The sequence below is a fragment of the Centruroides sculpturatus genome, unplaced genomic scaffold (assembly GCF_000671375.1).
Source record: "Centruroides sculpturatus isolate CEXI.00-Female unplaced genomic scaffold, Cexi_2.0 scaffold460, whole genome shotgun sequence".
NCBI lineage: Eukaryota > Metazoa > Arthropoda > Arachnida > Scorpiones > Buthidae > Centruroides > Centruroides sculpturatus.
The window spans coordinates 160,997-181,024 of record NW_019384807.1 but is presented as its reverse complement, the minus strand read 5'-3'; the positions used below and the strand labels follow the sequence as shown (position 1 = coordinate 181,024).

The window sequence follows — 20,028 nt, the reverse complement described above, 5'->3', positions numbered from 1 at the left end:
TATTTTCTCTTTATATATACACAATTATATAATTTTCTCGTGTATTACTTTCAATGATCTCTTATCATCGACAAAACGTCTTATCACAAAAAATGTATAATATTTTATTACTGATTTAACTTTTTTCTAATTAAAATATTTTGTAGAATATCCGATATTCAGTTTATATCAAAGGTTAGGAAATTAATTTCACAATTATCAAGAGATTTTAACATAAATACGTCATAAAATCACAGTTCAATCAGCGAAAGGAGAACATCGAATAACTTTTCCTCGTAAGAAATATGTTCATAAACAATTAAGATTGATAGATAAAGTACTTTTATGATAATTAAGGTGTGGGAGACTGATCGAACGTCGTATAACGAATAACAAATTAATTAGGCGCCATATCAGCGCATTCAATAAAATGATATTGGTGTAACTATTAAAAACTGAAGACACCGTACAGTTTTTATCTCATCCCACTTCTCTAGAGTATATGAAAATTGACATTCGACTCGATTAAACTCCATCTAAAAATTGTCTTTCATTACAACGAGTTATCGAGTTATTCATTTTTGCATCTATTATCGTTTTTAGAATGTTTTTTTTCTTAAGTAAAATGCAAATTAATTCTGTTTAACATGTATAAAAACAGGAAATTTACTATTAAAAACTTTAAAAATAGGTCAGGATGGAAGGACAGACCAACTATGGTGACTTATTTTTAATATTTCGTTCTATAACTCACCACTGGTTGTGAATATGCACGGTAATAGGACATTGAGGATATTAGGGAAGTGATTTTCTTTTCATTCTTAACTGAAAACAGCTGTTATGGTATTAACTACGGTTCAGTTTAATATCGCAGCCAGACATAGGAAAAATAGAGCAAAGCCGTAATAGTTCAACTAAACAAGTATAACAGTTTGATAATGATTAGACGGAGTGTGACTGTCTCCAAAAATTAAAAAAATAATAAGGAAAATAAATAAATTTCGAACTCGAACAATTTTAAAGAATTTCTCCATCGTGACAGTTACATTATTTTAAAATATAGATCTTTAAATCTTCAATCCAAACTAAATTTTCAGTTCAGTGTCCAGTGAGACAAGTAATTCTCTGATGACGTCACAGGAGAAGCTTGTGATTGGTTGTGTTTAACCTGACTCAATTCACCTACGCGTTTACTGCAAAAGATGTTAAAGAAAACACCCTACGTTACTTTACTGTCGTGCCACCTGCATATAAGACGAGTTGACATCTATTAGTCGCTAAAAATCCGCCTGTCACTCGATACAGCTTCTTAGTAGCATTGCACTGTTCTGAGGAAAAGACAGTTTTACAGGGACGGTACTTTTCAGGTAAGTTTGACGTCAATGCTTTTAATTGTCATTTTAAAATCTCCACTTCGTTATATTACCGCAAATTATATGCATTGTTTTAAACACTTAATTAGTCATTTGTTTAAATAATTATTTAACTAATTTCTGTTAAATTATTTAATAAAAGTTTACATTTAAAACTGAGAAGTGCGATGTTATTCATTTCGAGTTAATCTTTGAATCCGGACAATTTTATATAACTTTTTATAACAAAGAGTTTGTAACAAAAGATAAGTACGTTGTGTAACAAGAGAAGGCCATACTAACTTTAAATCCTCGTTTTTCTTCTTGAAAAATATATCGAGTTTTAATATATAAGTATATTGTATATGTCACCATCAAAATATATTATCTGTAGCAATAACAATACTCTGATTTGTGCTTCTATCCTGTGATGCACTGTTATTAAGTAATACTTCAGACAAGATAGAACTGTTTATCCTTGTCATCTTTTGTGATCAAGCCATAAAAAAAAAGAGTCTCAAGTCTGCAACTGCAAAAAGTTAGAAGAAAAAAATATATAGAAAGTGCAAAGGTAACTGTTTGTGTGCAATTTGTAATTTTATAAATTAATTTGGTAAAAGTAAAGTGTTTAACACTTTAAATAAAGAAATATATATTTAAATGTAGTATAATAAAATAAAAAAATTAAATTTTTACTTATTCGTTAAAGAAACATGATTGATCTCTACGTGATATCATTAAAAAATAAAAGAGAATAATTATAGCAGAAGTTTTAATAACTAATTGGCTTTATTAAATTTTTAACTTTTTTAAATTAATGGTTATATTACTTTCCTATTAAAAATATTCGAACTTATAAAAATAGTAATAATAATAAATATATGCAGTTTAAGTAATTAGAAGAAACATCTATAAAGGATTTTAATTAAAAAAATCTAAGTTAAACATTCACATTTGTTTTTTTTATACATAACNATTTAAAGTTAATTAAAATTATTATTCTGTCATAATTAAATATTGATTAATTTATAATTGTTAATGAAGTTAAATATATAGTTTTTTTTTTTTTTTTAGAGACAAATACATGAAATTTCACTTCGAATTATATACATTTTTTTATAGATTTCTTCATCAAATTTATGTCTTTTAAATACATTTTGAACAATAACTGTAAATTCCATACATTATATACATCGATTTATACCTAATCTATAAAAGAATAATGTTATAATAATAAAATTTACCAGATATATATAATAATTTATATGGGATATATTAAAATCGAATAAAAATATAAATGGAATTCCCTGGACGTATATAATTATCTATAAAATTAAATATATAGTTCATAATAAAGCTTAGATTCTTTTATGACTCATTACAATAAATAAAATCTCATTAAATAAGTATTTAAATGATAATATTAATATTCGATTAATAACTATTTAATTTACTTATTCCATTTAGTTCGTAAGATATATTTATTTGAGATAAAGTTAATTTAAATGATACTTTTCTTCTTCCTCTAAAATAACTTGTTTTAATTTAATCTAGTAGAAAAAATATCGGTAAAAACAACTAAGAAAATTTCATTTTTGTTATGATTTTGAGAAAGTTAAAAGATATAAACGTTTTAAAATAAGTTTGATAAAACAGGATATTAATTTCTGATTTTCTCCACTTACGATCGGGTTATCAAAATAAATAGAATCATAACTGTTAAGTGTACCTGAGTTTATCAGATGTGTATTGGATTATATTTTCTAAATTTATCTAATTTCTCGTTGATAAGCCCACTTTATAACCATTTAAATAATGGGTTCATTCTATAAATGTGAAGATAATCAACTTAATAAAGTCTAAGGCTTATTACAATTAACTTTATTATTTAAATTTAGTAAAAATAACTTTATTTCAGTTAATACAACTCATTCTCCGATTCTATTGAATAGAAATGTGTTCGTAATTGTAAATATATTAAATTTTTCAATGTTTTAATTAAATTTAACTTCATTTTTTCTTTGAAAAACTACGAATAGAGTTTATTTCAAGGTATATATATTCCTAGAAAATTTGTAATTATGTACTGATTAGGATACCACATTCAATTAGAAGCTAGATTATTCATTATAATTTAAGTAACATTCTAATTGAAATGAATTAATATATTAATTAATAAGTGAATTCAACTGATTTATACCCTTTAAACACATTTAAGCGATATATTATAGAGTTAGTCATATTTGCTTGATACACATTAGATTCTAATTACATAAAAGATGGTAACTGAGTAAATTTGATCAATAGAACGGTGCCACATAACTATTTTGATCATAATTAATTGTCGTTAATTAGTGATAACCTGTTAATTCTATACGATAACTTAACGAATACATTTCCTGAGAATTGTAATGGCTATTTTTAAAATAATGTATGTAAAGGCTTAGAATTTAGATTTACAACATTTTTAAATTCTTCAATTAAATTAATATTTCTGTGAAGATCGCTATTAAAAACTAGTTTAGTTCTTCAGAAATTAAAGATGGTTCGAAGAGTGGCGCACTCAAAAGGGAGCCGAGTGTTTTTCTCCCTTTTTCTTTGGAAACCTTCAAAGAAAAAGGGAGAAAAACACTAGAAAATTTAATTTTTCTTATATTTTGACAGATAAACAGCACAAACAAATCTTTTCTTAATTAAAATTAATTTTTCTTATATTTTTCGTGTCTTTTATTTCTATACTTCGTACGAATTAGCGGTCACATAAGGTGGAAATTTTTCTTAAATTCGCATTAAAAATTTTGTTATCCGTTCATCTGTGCCACTGTTCGAAGAGATAAATCATACTTTTGTAATCATCATCATCATCATCGTCTATCCCTGTCCATCCCCTCTCAAAGAGTGATCGGAATTCTGACGTACTATTCCTCCAAACTATCCTATTGTGAGCTATCTCCTCATTTAAATCTTTCCTAACTACTAATTTCCAGCATTTCTTTGATCTATCTTTGCTTCTCCTTGTTCCAAAATTATAAATTCGTTTAACCAATTCATCTTCTCTTCTAACCACCCAAGCCACCTAAGAACTTTTGTAAAATATAGGCCTATATAAATTAACTCACTCACTATAAGGGAGTTTCTCTAACAAATGTCAACTCTAAGACACAGGAAAATACACAGATTTGATTATGACGCATGACTTAACTGATTTCCGCTTTACAATTGCAATTGATTACGAATTGATCGATAGTCTCAAGGCTCAGATCCAATGCTCTAATAATTATAATTGACACCAATAATAATATAAGACCGATGAAACGAAACTAATTTATTTCTTCGTATTAATTATCTTTAATAAGTTTATCTAACGATATATATTATTAAAAATATACGAATATAACGAATTTTAACGCGTTAATTACACATTATCTTGACATTTCTACGACCTTCACACTTGAAATTCATAAGAATCGAAAGCTAAAAATGTAACATAGAATCAAAATATCACATATTTTATTTATAAAACTTAATCCCTTAAACAATTCAAATATTTTAGCAATAAGTCAAGATTTTTTTAAAGTTAAACTGATATTTAAAAATATGTTTTTTACTTATTAGTAACAAATAACATTTGAAAAGACAATTAAAGCCGTGTTATATTTTGAAAAATTGATTCTGTATACCAAGATATCAAATAGTCTTATATAAATATTTTTGATATTCTGAATACAAAAGAACCAATAGCAGGTTTCTTCAGTATCATTTCATTTGCTTTCGTGTTTTTTTCTAAAAGCATTGCCTGTAGCAATAGGTAACGTTTAATACTATAAACAGAACAGTATAAGTTTGTTTTGTTCCTCAAGTCTTCAATTAGATGTAGTCCCATCTTTCCTTTGTATACTTCTAATATATATATATATATATATATATTTTCTTACTCCGGGGAAATGGTATAAAAGTATTAATCCTTTAATTTGCTAAAATAATATAATTCATTCACTACTAAGCTTATATAAATAAAATCTATGTATTTTTTTTATATTTCTTCCGTTTAGATTTAATAGTTTATATTCTTTTTTTATATAAAAAAAATTCAATTTTCTCCCCTCTAACAGATAAACAATTCTTAAATATGTTAAGTAAATCAAGACTTAAATGAATTGAAATAAATTGAAAATTCCCTAGTGAAATTTTCAATAATCGCCAATAAAGTTTAACTTTTTTTAAACTAAAATAAAATGTTTTTTATGTCCTAAGCAGACAAGAATATTCCATTAAACGAATTCCTTAAAACTGCGTAAATCTAAACAGGGGAAAAAAATATATATATATTTGAAAGAATTTCACCTGAATAATTTAAAGTTAATTAAAATTATTATTCTGTCATAATTAAATATTGATTAATTTATAATTGTTAATGAAGTTAAATATATAGTTTTTTTTTTTTTTTTAGACAAATACATGAAATTTCACTTCGAATTATATACATTTTTTTATAGATTTCTTCATCAAATTTATGTCTTTTAAATACATTTTGAACAATAACTGTAAATTCCATACATTATATACATCGATTTATACCTAATCTATAAAAGAATAATGTNCTTTAAATTCATATATATAACTCCTTTTCGATGTGAAGAAATAATCAATCTTTATTATAAAAATTCTACCCTCAATTTTGTAATGAAAGAATATATATTTTAGAGTAATTTATCTAAACATCATTTATGTATCAAACGAATCTGACATGGGAGTGAAGCATTTCCGAAAAGTGTTTTTACAAGTCATGTAACACCATAAATTTCATTTACGTCAGGTGTCAAATGATATACTTTACACTGACGTAAAATCGCCAATATCCGATGTTTAAAAATCAGATATATGAGCTTGATAATAAAGTCATAAAACGAAAACATCATAAAATCGAAAGAAGAAGGGAGGAAAAATTGAAATAGAGAAGGGCATGCTTAATCCTATTAATTTAATTAATCTAAATTTTATATATTTATATGGAAACATTCATAAAATTTTACGAGTTGATAGAAACTCTTAAGAATAAACAAACTTTAAATAAATATTTTCTAAAAGGAGCATTCGATTTAGATCTTTGTTCTGTTACCATCGGAAAATTTATCCGAGTCATTAGTAAACACTATAAATTAAATCTTCAAAAATGATAAGAAACTTTAATTGTTAAAACTCCTTTAAAATAACTTCAAACTTTTATCTAAAATATAGTGTTTTAATACAAATCTTACTTAATTTATACAAATGTTAACTAGTGTAATCAGCTTGAGTGAATAAACCTTTCCTATGAGATTCACTGTTTACCAATCTGTAATTCATACTGTTCATTCAAGCCAAAATCATTACTAAAATTAATAGAGTTTTCCTTGCTATTTACTTCACCGTGTCATTTATTAATAATTTTCTATTCAAAGTCAAGTTTCTTGTAATTTGTCTTCTTTATATTTCCCTCATTACTGTTATCATATTTTAGTCTTTAATATAAAATGTATGAGTTGTAACATTTTTATTTAAAAAGACAGGTTTAAAAGTATCCTGTTTCTTTTAATTGACTTTATGACACTTAATTATTAATATTAATTAACCACAACCCTTTGTTAAAATTAAAGCTTTTGTTAAGCTAAATTTTAGTTTTATCATTTAATATATGAGTATATAAATAAGTGAAAAAATTTAAAATTATATTTACGTTGAAGTGTTTTTATAATTTCGTATCATTTCATAATATTCTTTTAAAAACATTCAGAAGAAATTGTGTAAATAACAGATTGAAGATTTCTACTTAGGAAAGGTATTCTGTAATTCCTATAATTCAAGTAAAAACAACAAACTGTTCGTTATTTTTGTTAGAGAATTTCTTCTAAGTATCCTGTAAGAAGAGTTTTCGACTTTTATTCGAGTAAATATTCGAAAATACAATTTATTACAATGTTATAAACTACTTTCATAATAATTAGAATGTTTACAATATATGCAGTATTTAATTTTTATTAATAAATAAATTTATGATTATTATTTTAAAGTAATCATACAGAATTTGTTATTATCTTTTGCATATTGAAAGCTGTTTGTAATCTTTTGAGATTTATTCAGTTAAGGCAAATTAAACATTAATCCACAAACGTTAAAAATAACTCATAAAGAATGATCTTCTTAATGTTGTTTCTTTTTTTTTCATATGCATGTGTCAAAGACCTTTTAAATAAAGTTAAAAGCATAGAATAATAATAAAATTACGTTTGATCTGTTACTCGGAAGTCTTGTTTAATCTTTTTTAAAAATATACCACTCAAAGATTACTAAATTGTAAAGTTTAATAAGTTAATTTTATTCTTTTTAATCTAAAACTAAAATATTTTTTTGAATATAAAAACGAGAAATAAAAAATATGGAGTGCATCCTCTTTGCATTTTCTAAATTGAGACCCATCTAAAACCTTTTTTTGACATAAAACAACAAATATCCATTTTGTCTTCCATCTTACAGTGTTTTCCTTTCATCTAGCGCTCAGATTGACAGCTGGCAAGTAACCCAATAGAAAAACTCCATCGGAATTGACAATTCTTTTTTTTTTTTTTTTGGTTTCTTTCCATTCAAAAGTAAGAAAAAAAATCCACGATTAATAAATAGTTTTATAAAGACATTTATCGAATGAGTTGTCTAGAAAAGAAATCACATCTGAAAACAATTATCGATTCGTTTGGTTTTTATTGGAAATGTTCGACTTGCTCTTTACAAAGCTTTTAAGTCTTCTTAGAAAATCCTGTAATCCGAAGTGAAGAGGTTCATTAAGTGTAACGCTCACCACAATCAACACACTCCATCTACATGCTCCCTAGTCATTAGAGTAAGTTTCACAAGGCAACAATCAACAAACAGGCATCATTGCTTAACATCAAATTAGAATAAGTGGCATATTTGTATAAAAAATCATTAAAATTTTTAATCGTCTCTCAATCTTTCAAAGTAAAAATATTGTAAATGCAAATTTATGTAAGCAAAATCAATTATGCTAAACACGTCTTTATGATTTATCTCGTTTTAACTCAATAAACGTGTTTCTTTAGAAGAATTTTGTAAATTTCTAGTACAAACTAAAGAAAACAAATTTAGATTGACAACGTTTTTTTTCGGAATTCGATTATTGATTCCAAAACAGTGTACCTTTTTCTTTTTTTTTTTTTTCTGGTTTTAATTCTTTGTAAAGATTCGAGGAATGTGATGATTGATTATCTTTCTTTTAAAAAAATTTAAATTCTATCAATTTATCAAACTTTTTCTTTTCACACGAGTAACTAATCAAAAAATTCAATTTTATGGGAGAAGATACAGATTATAAAATATGTATAGGAGTATATAACGTTATACAGGACAAATTCAATTATACAATATACCTATATAATGTTGTATAATGATTACAACATTACTACATTTGTATTTTCCTGGAAAGTTAAGGTACTACAAACTAAAATATTGAATTTATATAGATTGCATTAAAATTATTATATTTTTAACGTTTAAAATGTTTATATTTAAAAATAAAAATAACCATTCGTTTGTTATAGTCTCAAGATTGTAAAGAATATAAAAAGAATAAACATTTTCAATAATGGTTTATTGATTATTTATAAATATGGAAATGTTTAGTAACATTAAAATAAACTGAAATCGATAGTGTTTCCACTTTCAATAATTAAATTGCCAAAACTGTCATTTCTTAAAGGAACGACCATCGAAGTCAAACACAAACCAGTCGATTAGCGATATGTTGAAGAAAATCCAACACAAGTAATGTCCCTGAGGTTTTGTCTCCATTATGATGTATTAGATAACATAAGATGTCTTTCTTGTTTGATTGAAACACCAAAGTAACTTTTTTTAGAGCATATTGTCAATATTGTTATTCTTCTGAATAAATTCATGATATAGGACATTATATGATCATGTTTATAACTACTACAAGTATTATCTATTTTATTTCTAACTCAATGTCAAATAACAGGAAAAATATAAGTAAATCCTCGATTTAACGTTTTTTTTATGTAATTGATTAACAGGTTACTTTTTTTAAATTCAAGTCATCACTCATATAGTGTCAGAAGACCCCCTTATAACAATATAGATAATTCCGTGTTATATGAATTTCATGTTGTACGAGTCACTTAGATTTTACAAATACGTGTGCCGGGCTGTGAACGGCTCATGTATTTATAAAATCTAAGTGACTCGTACAACATGTAATTCATATAACACGCAATTATCTACAGTGTTATAGGGGGTCTACTGTTATTTTCCAAAAGAAAAAACAATGTTTGTTTGTTTGTTTATTTCGATTTAGATCATATTGTTTATTAGCCACAGAATTTCAGTCAGTACAAATTCACTTATAACTTTTCTGCGAAATTAAATTCCTCATACGTTTGTGTAATTAAAACCATGTATGTATCTACGTATGTAAAAACAGATAAACTAACACAAGCATTCAACGAACCTACATTATTATAAATGGACTTTTTTTTGGCTTTAACACCTCGAATTAGCGCGTTAAATCGAAGTTTTACTGTACTTTTATATATGTATATAAGTATATAATATTCATAGCTATATTTTACTTGCCTGTATTCGAATTAGTGTATATAATAAATGATCACCGGACTTACTTATTGTGTATTATGGAGTTGGTAACCCGATAATGTAGGAATTTAAAAATTTTAAACACAATTTGCTATTTTAAGTAGAAACGGTAACAAGTATATAACTGGATGATGCAAGATCTTTGTTAAATTACTTTAGAATGAGTAAAAAAAAAGTTGTAGCGAACAATAGATTTAAACAAAAGACTTAGGTCAAAGTTGCCAAGTTACCTTTTTCTTCTTTCTGTTGTTCCAGTCACATCGAAAGCCGAGACCACAGTAATCAATAGAACGATGAGGTTACATCGTGGTTCAAGTCTCCTAACGTTTATTTTCTTTCTTTTTATCTTGACCATTACTTTCTCCATGCCCCACTATAGGTAAGTTCATTCTGATTAGCCTACACGAGCAATCTTTTCTCTTCTTTATTTTTACATTAACAACTTCATTTATCTTTAAAATAAAAAAATTTAAAACTCGTTACAAATCATCATTGTTTTATCATTGTTAAAAATCATAAAACTTACATAATTTTCTGACTAAAATAAAAATGGCGGCCATCTTCTTAGTAAGAAATTTTTTAAGTTTTAAATTTAATTTTAAATGTTATTATTTTAATAAATTAATTAATGGTTTATAAGTTATAATTTTATGGTTTTTAATCGTTAAATATTTTTTAATTATATAAAAATTTTAAAAACTTATCAAAACCAAACGCTAAATACTCAATCGCTACGATTAGCGATTGAATGACTTAATTGATCATAATTATAAATTAAATAAATAAATAATTATAAATTATAAATAAGCTTTAGGGATAAAAGAAGTGGGATATCAGATCAACGATTGGCCGAACTTGAAACTCTTATTAACCTCGCTAAACAGAAAAATCGCGGAAGACCGCCTATTGCATTCGGAGTAATTGATCCTCTGAAAGTGTAAGTGAATCCACTAAATAAATTTTCTTTAAATATAAACTTAAATTTTTTATCTTTTATTATTAAATATTATTAATCTAAAACATAAATGATCGATATTATGTAAATTTAACTTATTATATCTTTTAATTCTTTAAATTATAATTTAATTCTTTTTAAAATTCCTACTAAACAGGGGAAAACGGAAGCGTTCTAATGACGTCACGGAAATGGATGATTTGCGCGAACTTTTCGACGATCCTTTAAAAGAAAAGGAATACGCCGAAAATGCTCGATTCTGGGACTTAATGACGGATTTGAGGAGATATACAAATTAAAGTTAGTTTAGAATTTTGTTGATTTTGATTTTAAAAATCAAGTAACAAGAAAATTTGCATATAATTAAATTCTATAATTGTTCGCAGAAGGTAGAATTTATCGACTGTTTAAATACAGAATATAATGATACGCTGCAATTAATACATTTATTTTATTAGGCTTTAATTTAAAAAATAATTATATACCTATAAATTCGGCCGTCTGTCTGTCTGCCCTTCCTTAATATCGAGAACGGTGTTAGATAGATAAAAATCGAGACCAGATATGGAAAGATTGGGGACAGGAGGCCCCGAATAAATATATACTAACTTCCGGTATAGACAGGAAGTCACGTGATTTCAATTCAAACGTTTTCACCATAACAGAGTTAAATAGATGACCGACATATCTCTGTTGTTACCAGAAAAATTACGATGTACTGGGGCAAGACACTACTAATTTGGAGTGGAGAGCATATATTTTAAATTAAATAAATGAAAAATATGATTAAATTTGCAGCCTGGCATTGTGATGATGTCACAATAAATAATTGCTTGTATTTTAATTAGAATGTATCAAAACGATTTTTGTTGTAATTATTCTCTATAATTTTCTTCAAATTATATTTGTCTAAAGCAGTGTTTTCCAATCTGTGGGTGTTTTCCCTAGTGGGGTATGAGACTATTGCAAGGGGGCATGCAGCATTTTTTAATACAAACAAACAAAAAAATCAAATTGATGTTGAAAAAATGAATTAGCAAAATGGCTATGCTTAATTCACAATCTTTGTCTGAATAACTTGGGTATGAATGCTAAAAATCCATCCACGCTCATGCCAAAACATCTCAACAATAGTTGAGCCCTGGCAAACTATATACTTTATTTAATAAGGTATATTGCTTTATAGGCCATTAAATAAATTATAAGGATGGTATTTATGAAATTAGATTGTTAAAAAAATTGAAGAGTATGCAAGAATTTTTTTCTGATAAAGAGGGGTGGAGGTACAGAAAGTTTGAAAACCACTGATCTAAAGAATTTCTTTATTTTAAGGTCTTTCTAAGTTTACCATTATCCATTTTTTTAAGTCAGTGACAATAATGAATAACCAACACTATTTTTGAAACTTTTATACAGAAAATTAAATACATAATAATTTGAAAAGTTTAACTATAATTTTTATATGAGAAATAGTTTTAATTAATTTTGAATTTAAGTTTAACAACTAAATAAATTTAATAATTATTTTAAAATAATTTCACTATCAGTTAAAGAGTGAAGAAATGGATTAAAATTGTATATACAGTATAGATTTATTAATCTGGAACTTATTGATCAGAGGTGACAGATTATTGAAAATGTCAGATTACCACACAATTTTATTTTTTGAAAATTGATAAGTTATATGTGATCTGAACATTGCAGATATTGCTGTACATTTTGTATCAGCATATACTTCTGTAGGCTTCTAGTTGCACTGCAATTTGAAAAAATTATAGATCTATAAATTTCCACTTATATTGGGAATGGTGTTAGATAAATGAAATTCAAGACTAGATATGGAAAGCTTAGGGGTAGGAATCCCTGATTAACTATATGCGAACTTCCAATGCAAAGTGGAATTCACATTATTTCTGTTCAAAAATTTTGCCCTGAAAAGAGTTAGTAAGAGCAAATGAATGAAAAATATTATTAAAAATTGCAGTTTGGCATTGTCATGATGTCACAATAAATAATTGCAGGTTTGTTTACGTGTGAGGTTTGCCAATTGGGGAGAAAGTGTCACTACAATCGAGTGGTCAGCACTGTCGCGTGGGAGTGGAAAAACTTATTGAGACAGGTCCTCCATCGCAAACAGTTTATTAAATATAAAAATTTCGTTTACAACTACTGTTTTACTTCGGCGTAAGGCCTATCCGAAGAGTGAATCAGTTCGTAAATAAAGTTCAATTGTTTCGACAATCTTCTCTTCTTCTTGTGAAGATGATGACGAAAACGTAGGCTCTGGAGCACACAGCACAGCTTGAAGGGGTGATTCTCGTAGCAGGTTACACTTGGCAAAACTTGCCAGGACGGGATGGTAAAAACTTCTGAAACATCGACCAAGTTTCCGTTGTTGAACCGCAGGAAAAATCCAGAAGCGGAGCACACCGAACTAAGAACCAAGAACGTCACATCCTTTTTTTNTCAATCTTTCTGAGGAATTAGATTTATTTTATTTTAGTTTTAGTGTTTTCAGAATGTTTAAACATTTTAAAAAAATAAAAAAAAGGGATGTTTAAAGATTAAAATTACATTGACAGAAAGATTCAAGATTTAATCTTGAATGTTTCTTTCAATGGAATGGATGATGTTCAGAAAAGATTAAAAGTAAAATTGAATAAATATAATTCTTTAGATTAACTTAATTTATTCTTTAAGTTGTTGTTATAAGAATGTTTATAAAGCAAAACATTCTTTATGATGCTAAATAGTAGCTAATTACATATAAATAGTAACCAAGTGTGAATGATTCGAATGAAACTTTTATCCTCGTATTAATTTATTTTTAAAGATTCGTGTTCTTATACCCTTTTAAACACATTTAATATTTAAGGTGTTTTTAATGTTTTATGTTTTTAAAAGTCCTTTCTGTTTTTCTTTCAAACTGTTTTTAAAATTACATTAATTGATCCCTAGTACACATCTTAATGTATTTATAGTAGTAAAACAATTGTTTAAAAATTCCGAGTGAGATTTCTTACGATGAAAATAATTAATACACTGAAAATTATAATTAAAAAGCATTTTTCTGAAGTTAAATGTATTATAAGTTGGTCCTGTCAAAGGGAAACAGTAGAGTCATTTGGCTCGGGCTTCGAGTAGATTTGTTACAAATTATTCATTTCATTATATTTTTGTCTACTATATTAAGAAAAATATTTATTTTTTGATTGTTTTATTAATTGAAAAATAAAATTTAATTTTTTAACACTCCTTATTTTAATATACTGCGAGCTCAAAAAGTAAGTTGTAAGGATTTCTTATCACCTCCGAAAAGACTTTTTATAAGTATTAATAATTTATATTATTTTATTAAAATATAATTTGTTAAGTAATAATTTAATGCGATTAGAAATTATCTAGAAATGGAGCTTTAATAATGAATGCGAGTTTTATTAACAGTTCCAAAAACTTAATTCAAAATAGCATGTCGTTTATTTGTAATATAATTTCAATCAATTTTAATGTAATTTAACGTTCTCTTACTTAATATTCTGATAGAATTATGACTGTCTTTGTTCGGTCTACTCGCATTAATATAATTCTCCTACGTCACGGCCTTCACTATTGTGTTGTAAGTATAAGTTTATGAGGCGATTATCATCAATGTTGATACTTGTTTCCGCCGTATTAGATTTTGAATTAACATAACTTGAGAATGACGTAGAGGAGCAATGTTTCACGTTGAACACGAATCTTTATTTGTAAGATTCTAAGTAGAGTTGAGCACTTTATATTTTTAATCACAAAAAATTCAAAATAATGTTTTTAAGAATAAATATAGATTTTTTCGAGTTATTATTTGCTATATTATTTGCATATTAACTCTTGAAACTATTCTTTAAATGGTTTCTATAAATCATTAAACTATTTCTAGAAACTTATAGAGATTATTTAACACATATTCGATAATATAAATTTATTATAAACGATAGAATTTATTAATTTCTATATAAATAAATATAAACATTCTTAAAATTTCGAAAATGTGTAAAACTATTTGCAGAGTTTACTCCTGGATTTTTCGAAAAACTTCTTTCCTCCTCTTATTAAAAAGTCTTTTCTAAATTCCTTCCAGGGTAGAATTTATCTAAAAAATAAACTTTTGTGCAATTTGATGTTCTCTTCTTCAACAAATTGGACTTCATTGGTAGTTCCTAAGTCTGTTAAAAGGAACGACAAAGACATGATTTTATACAAAAACACCGTAAATAATTATAATGCCTTTTCTTGAAATTCAGCTATTTATATATAGTAAATTTTGAAATAAATAATACACAATTATGCCTGATTATTCACAATATATCTTCACAAATTTTACACGTAATAAAGCTTGATTTGTAATGATTTTTTTCTCCCTTATGGACTTTTCTGTAGTTTAATTCTACGATTGGCGAAAATAAATATGAAATTATTCGGAAGTTTCCAATTATTTGTTATATAAGTGATATAATAGTATATATTTTAAATGTTATGTCGTCACGGTACTGAAAAATTGTTATAACAGTTGACATTTATTTTTAAATTAATTTTCTCCTGAAAAAAATAACAATAGATTAGATGAATACATAGATCATCCTCTACTTCAAACTATGTTATTCTCATTTTGTCAAAATAATTAACAAAGCTGCCAGCATGCGGTTGACTAATTTTCTTAAAAAAAATTGGAAAAAAATGGAAACTCACTATACAAAGAACGAAGTAGAGTTATGGTGTATGTGAAAACACAATGAATGAATTGATTTATGTAAGGTTTTATTTAGTTAGAAAGTATGAATAAGTTAAAAAGTTTTTGAAAAATAGTACAATCAAATAATTATTTATTCTTGTTTATTAATGTAATTCCTTTAATTTTTCTGACTTATAAATAGTCTATATATATTTATATTTATTTTAATATTTACTCATAAAAATATTTTCTTTGCAGATAATGATTGAATAAGACCAACTATATTCTTCAGTGCTGTTTATGTTTATACAATATCTGTATGTCCTTTTTTATTTTAAAATAATTTATCAACAGTGTAACTATATTTTCTTAGGTATGGCTTATTTATGTAGAATTATAAATTAATTATATATACATATACATACATACACACAGACACACACACCTACACAAATATATATATACATATATATACTGTATATGTAGTAATAAATGTTTAATAAAGATGACTAATTTCAATAATTTTTTGCATTGAGTCATAGTTTAATAATTCTTTTCTGTATACACTTATTTTGATATACAATAACTTTAATCCTTTCAATACAATTAATGAAAAAAATGATTAAATTTCTCTTTCTAATTAATATATACATAAATAATTTTTTTCCTCCATAGGTATTTTAATTTTATATCTGTTTTCCTATTTTACATATTTAATTTTGTTATTTATATTCTATTTAATAAATTATTTTGAAGAATTAAACTTTTCGGATTTCTTTGATCTGATAATTATATTATATTTTTGTATCCTTTTTTCAATCAATTGGAAATTGTGAATTCAACTGAATAAATTTTAATTGCAATTTAAAATAAATAAATAAAAATTAAACATAGAAAGTAATTCTAATATTAAATAGATATAATTCGAAACTTAGGATTTAAAAAAAAAAAATCTCATCTGTGTTTTGAAGTGGAAATTTTTCACAATTCTTTCTCTTAATGGTCAGTTTAGACGACTTATAAAAGGTTTCTCTAAACTAAAATCGTTGCTGCAACGATAAGTCGATCATTTACATTAAGCTGAAACGTCTATTGCAAAATAAACAGTTTTCAAGCATTGTTTTTAGCATTTTAAAAGTTAAATAAAAGCTATGAAAGCTGTTAAAAGTATCGAGAATCTATATTGTATATTTAAATAAAATTTAATACAGTTTTAATATTTAAGAAATATAATTTTATGCAAACATATTTCATCTAGTTAATATTAAACCTGTATAAATATTAATACAACAGGTTTTAGATTTTGTTGATAAAAAAAAAATTAACTTTAAATATTGACATTAAACATAATTTTAATAAGCATTATCCTATTTACAAATTGTATAGAGACCATTAATGAAATAATCTGCATGTTAAAACATTTTCTAGAGTATTTATTCAATGTAAAAAAAAAAAAAAAAAAAAATTGAATATAAATCTCATTTTAAAGAAAAATTATTTGACAAAAGTAAATCTTATTAAAGTAATTTTAGAACAAACAATAACGTTTGAATTTTGCAACATTTTTAGAAAAAAAAAATCACATTTTCAAAATTTAATTAGGAAACTTTACTTTGCATTTATTTAATAAATAGATTAGCAGATAGAAAAAGCCCTGTTAACTATAAAATGCCATAAAATCTACACAATCGCTTGATAGAATGTATGAATTTTTAAATATTATATTGTGATGCAAATTTAACTTATGAAGAATCAAGACTTTGAACTTGAATGATAAAGAAGAAGAAAAATTTAAAACAGTTTTACTCAAATTTTTAATATAAACTGTAAGAAGCTTAAGTGAAGAAAAAAATTCTATCTCGTATAGACATATTAGATGTAAATAAATATTTTTTTAAGACAATTTTTATCAAATTTTAAAAATTAAATTATTTTAAAATAATTCTTTTTTATTTTAAAACAATAGATACAATATAACAAGCAATAATAAGTTTATGATAACCTTAGTTTGCCTTAAAATCTTGTCAAGACTTTTCAAAGAAAATTGTCTTGTTAAAATATAAAAAGTATTACATAAAAGTAGAAACAATATAATAAAAAGAGTATATTTCAAATATATTTTATCAAAAATTGTAGCCATTAAATACACCACAATTTTTACTTTTATATTATTACTTTCTTATATATATATATATTTATTTTTATCTGTGACATTAAAGAATATTTTTATAATTTACATAATTTAAAAAAAATGTGTTAAAAATAATTAATTTTTAAAGTAACAATAAAGAAAATGAACCACAAACGTATCAAAAAGAATAATCTAATCGTATTAAATTCATTAATTGGGCTACAATTTGAAAATATTATAAACTTATAAATTCTCACTGTTTGTCTGTTCTTCCTTAATCTCAAAAACAGTGTTAGACAGATAAAAATTAAGACCGGATAGAGGAAAGAGGACCGATTAACTATATACGAACTTCCGCTATAGAACGTGATTTCAATTCAAAAATATTCCCCTGAATGGAGTTATATAGATGACCAGCATAATTCGATTGTTATCGGGAAAAGTATGATGTACAGGGGCAAGACATTACTAATTTGAGATGGAGAGCATATATTTTAAATTAAATAAATTAAAAATATGATTAAAAATTGCAGCCCAGGATTCTAACGACGTCACAATAAATAATTGCTAGTTAAATAAATACTTTATTGTTATAGCCTACAAATTGTATTAATTTAAACAGAAATCAAATTAATATCAATATAGAAAAAATCATTTTTGCTATTGGCAATATTCATTTCATTAATTTAAAAAAAAAATAATAATAAGTAATTCATGTGTATGCATCTATTCTTCTATAACGTAGATCTGTATTGTTAATATTAAGCTTATTATTTTCTATTTTTAGATGTATTCGGCTTATAAAGTAGCTAAATTTTAAAAGCTAAATCAAGAAAGAAAAAGACGAAGTTAATAACTCTCTATAAACTTTTACAAACTTTTCTCAATAATCGCATAATCGTTATACAGATAAAAGCTGTTACGTGTTTCGAATTTTAAAACATCTTTGAAATATTCGAAATGTGTCTTTGTCAAGTTCGTGTAATTCTCGTAAATGCCCTTTTCTTCCAACTTAACTCGTCAAGGGAATCCAGCGTATTTACNTTTTAAAGTAACAATAAAGAAAATGAACCACAAACGTATCAAAAAGAATAATCTAATCGTATTAAATTCATTAATTGGGCTACAATTTGAAAATATTATAAACTTATAAATTCTCACTGTTTGTCTGTTCTTCCTTAATCTCAAAAACAGTGTTAGACAGATAAAAATTAAGACCGGATAGAGGAAAGAGGACCGATTAACTATATACGAACTTCCGCTATAGAACGTGATTTCAATTCAAAAATATTCCCCTGAATGGAGTTATATAGATGACCAGCATAATTCGATTGTTATCGGGAAAAGTATGATGTACAGGGGCAAGACATTACTAATTTGAGATGGAGAGCATATATTTTAAATTAAATAAATTAAAAATATGATTAAAAATTGCAGCCCAGGATTCTAACGACGTCACAATAAATAATTGCTAGTTAAATAAATACTTTATTGTTATAGCCTACAAATTGTATTAATTTAAACAGAAATCAAATTAATATCAATATAGAAAAAATCATTTTTGCTATTGGCAATATTCATTTCATTAATTTAAAAAAAAAATAATAATAAGTAATTCATGTGTATGCATCTATTCTTCTATAACGTAGATCTGTATTGTTAATATTAAGCTTATTATTTTCTATTTTTAGATGTATTCGGCTTATAAAGTAGCTAAATTTTAAAAGCTAAATCAAGAAAGAAAAAGACGAAGTTAATAACTCTCTATAAACTTTTACAAACTTTTCTCAATAATCGCATAATCGTTATACAGATAAAAGCTGTTACGTGTTTCGAATTTTAAAACATCTTTGAAATATTCGAAATGTGTCTTTGTCAAGTTCGTGTAATTCTCGTAAATGCCCTTTTCTTCCAACTTAACTCGTCAAGGGAATCCAGCGTATTTACTCAAAACTCGCTTACTTTTTTCTTTGTTTTTCAAAAATCTAACTGAACAATAAACATGCTAAGCGCATATCCGTGTAAGTAAAGCAAGATAAACTTACTGTCTTGTGATTGGTCGATTCGAATTTTGAAATTATATTATGACGGTTATTTTTAAATTCAAAATTAGCCAATAAGGTTTAGCGTTTTTTTTTTTAAACTATTTTCTCTTCTTAATTACTTAATTTGCATATACATTTTTGATATTTTATCTCAAAAACAGTTTTACGAAAGTAATAAAGAAAAGAAAATGTAA

General features: G+C 25.4%; 1 protein-coding gene across 1 annotated transcript; it reads left to right on the top strand.

Moving 5' to 3' along the window:
* Nucleotides 1-1,189: 1,189 nt before the first annotated feature.
* On the top strand, nt 1,190-16,157 carry LOC111629712. Its single transcript, XM_023373609.1, has 5 exons — nt 1,190-1,346; nt 10,248-10,371; nt 10,801-10,929; nt 11,105-11,247; nt 15,917-16,157. Exons 2-4 carry the CDS (start codon nt 10,286-10,288, stop codon nt 11,244-11,246), a joined length of 357 nt encoding a protein of 118 aa, XP_023229377.1. The 5' UTR covers nt 1,190-1,346; nt 10,248-10,285; the 3' UTR covers nt 11,247; nt 15,917-16,157.
* The last annotated feature ends 3,871 nt before the right edge of the window (nt 16,158-20,028 follow it).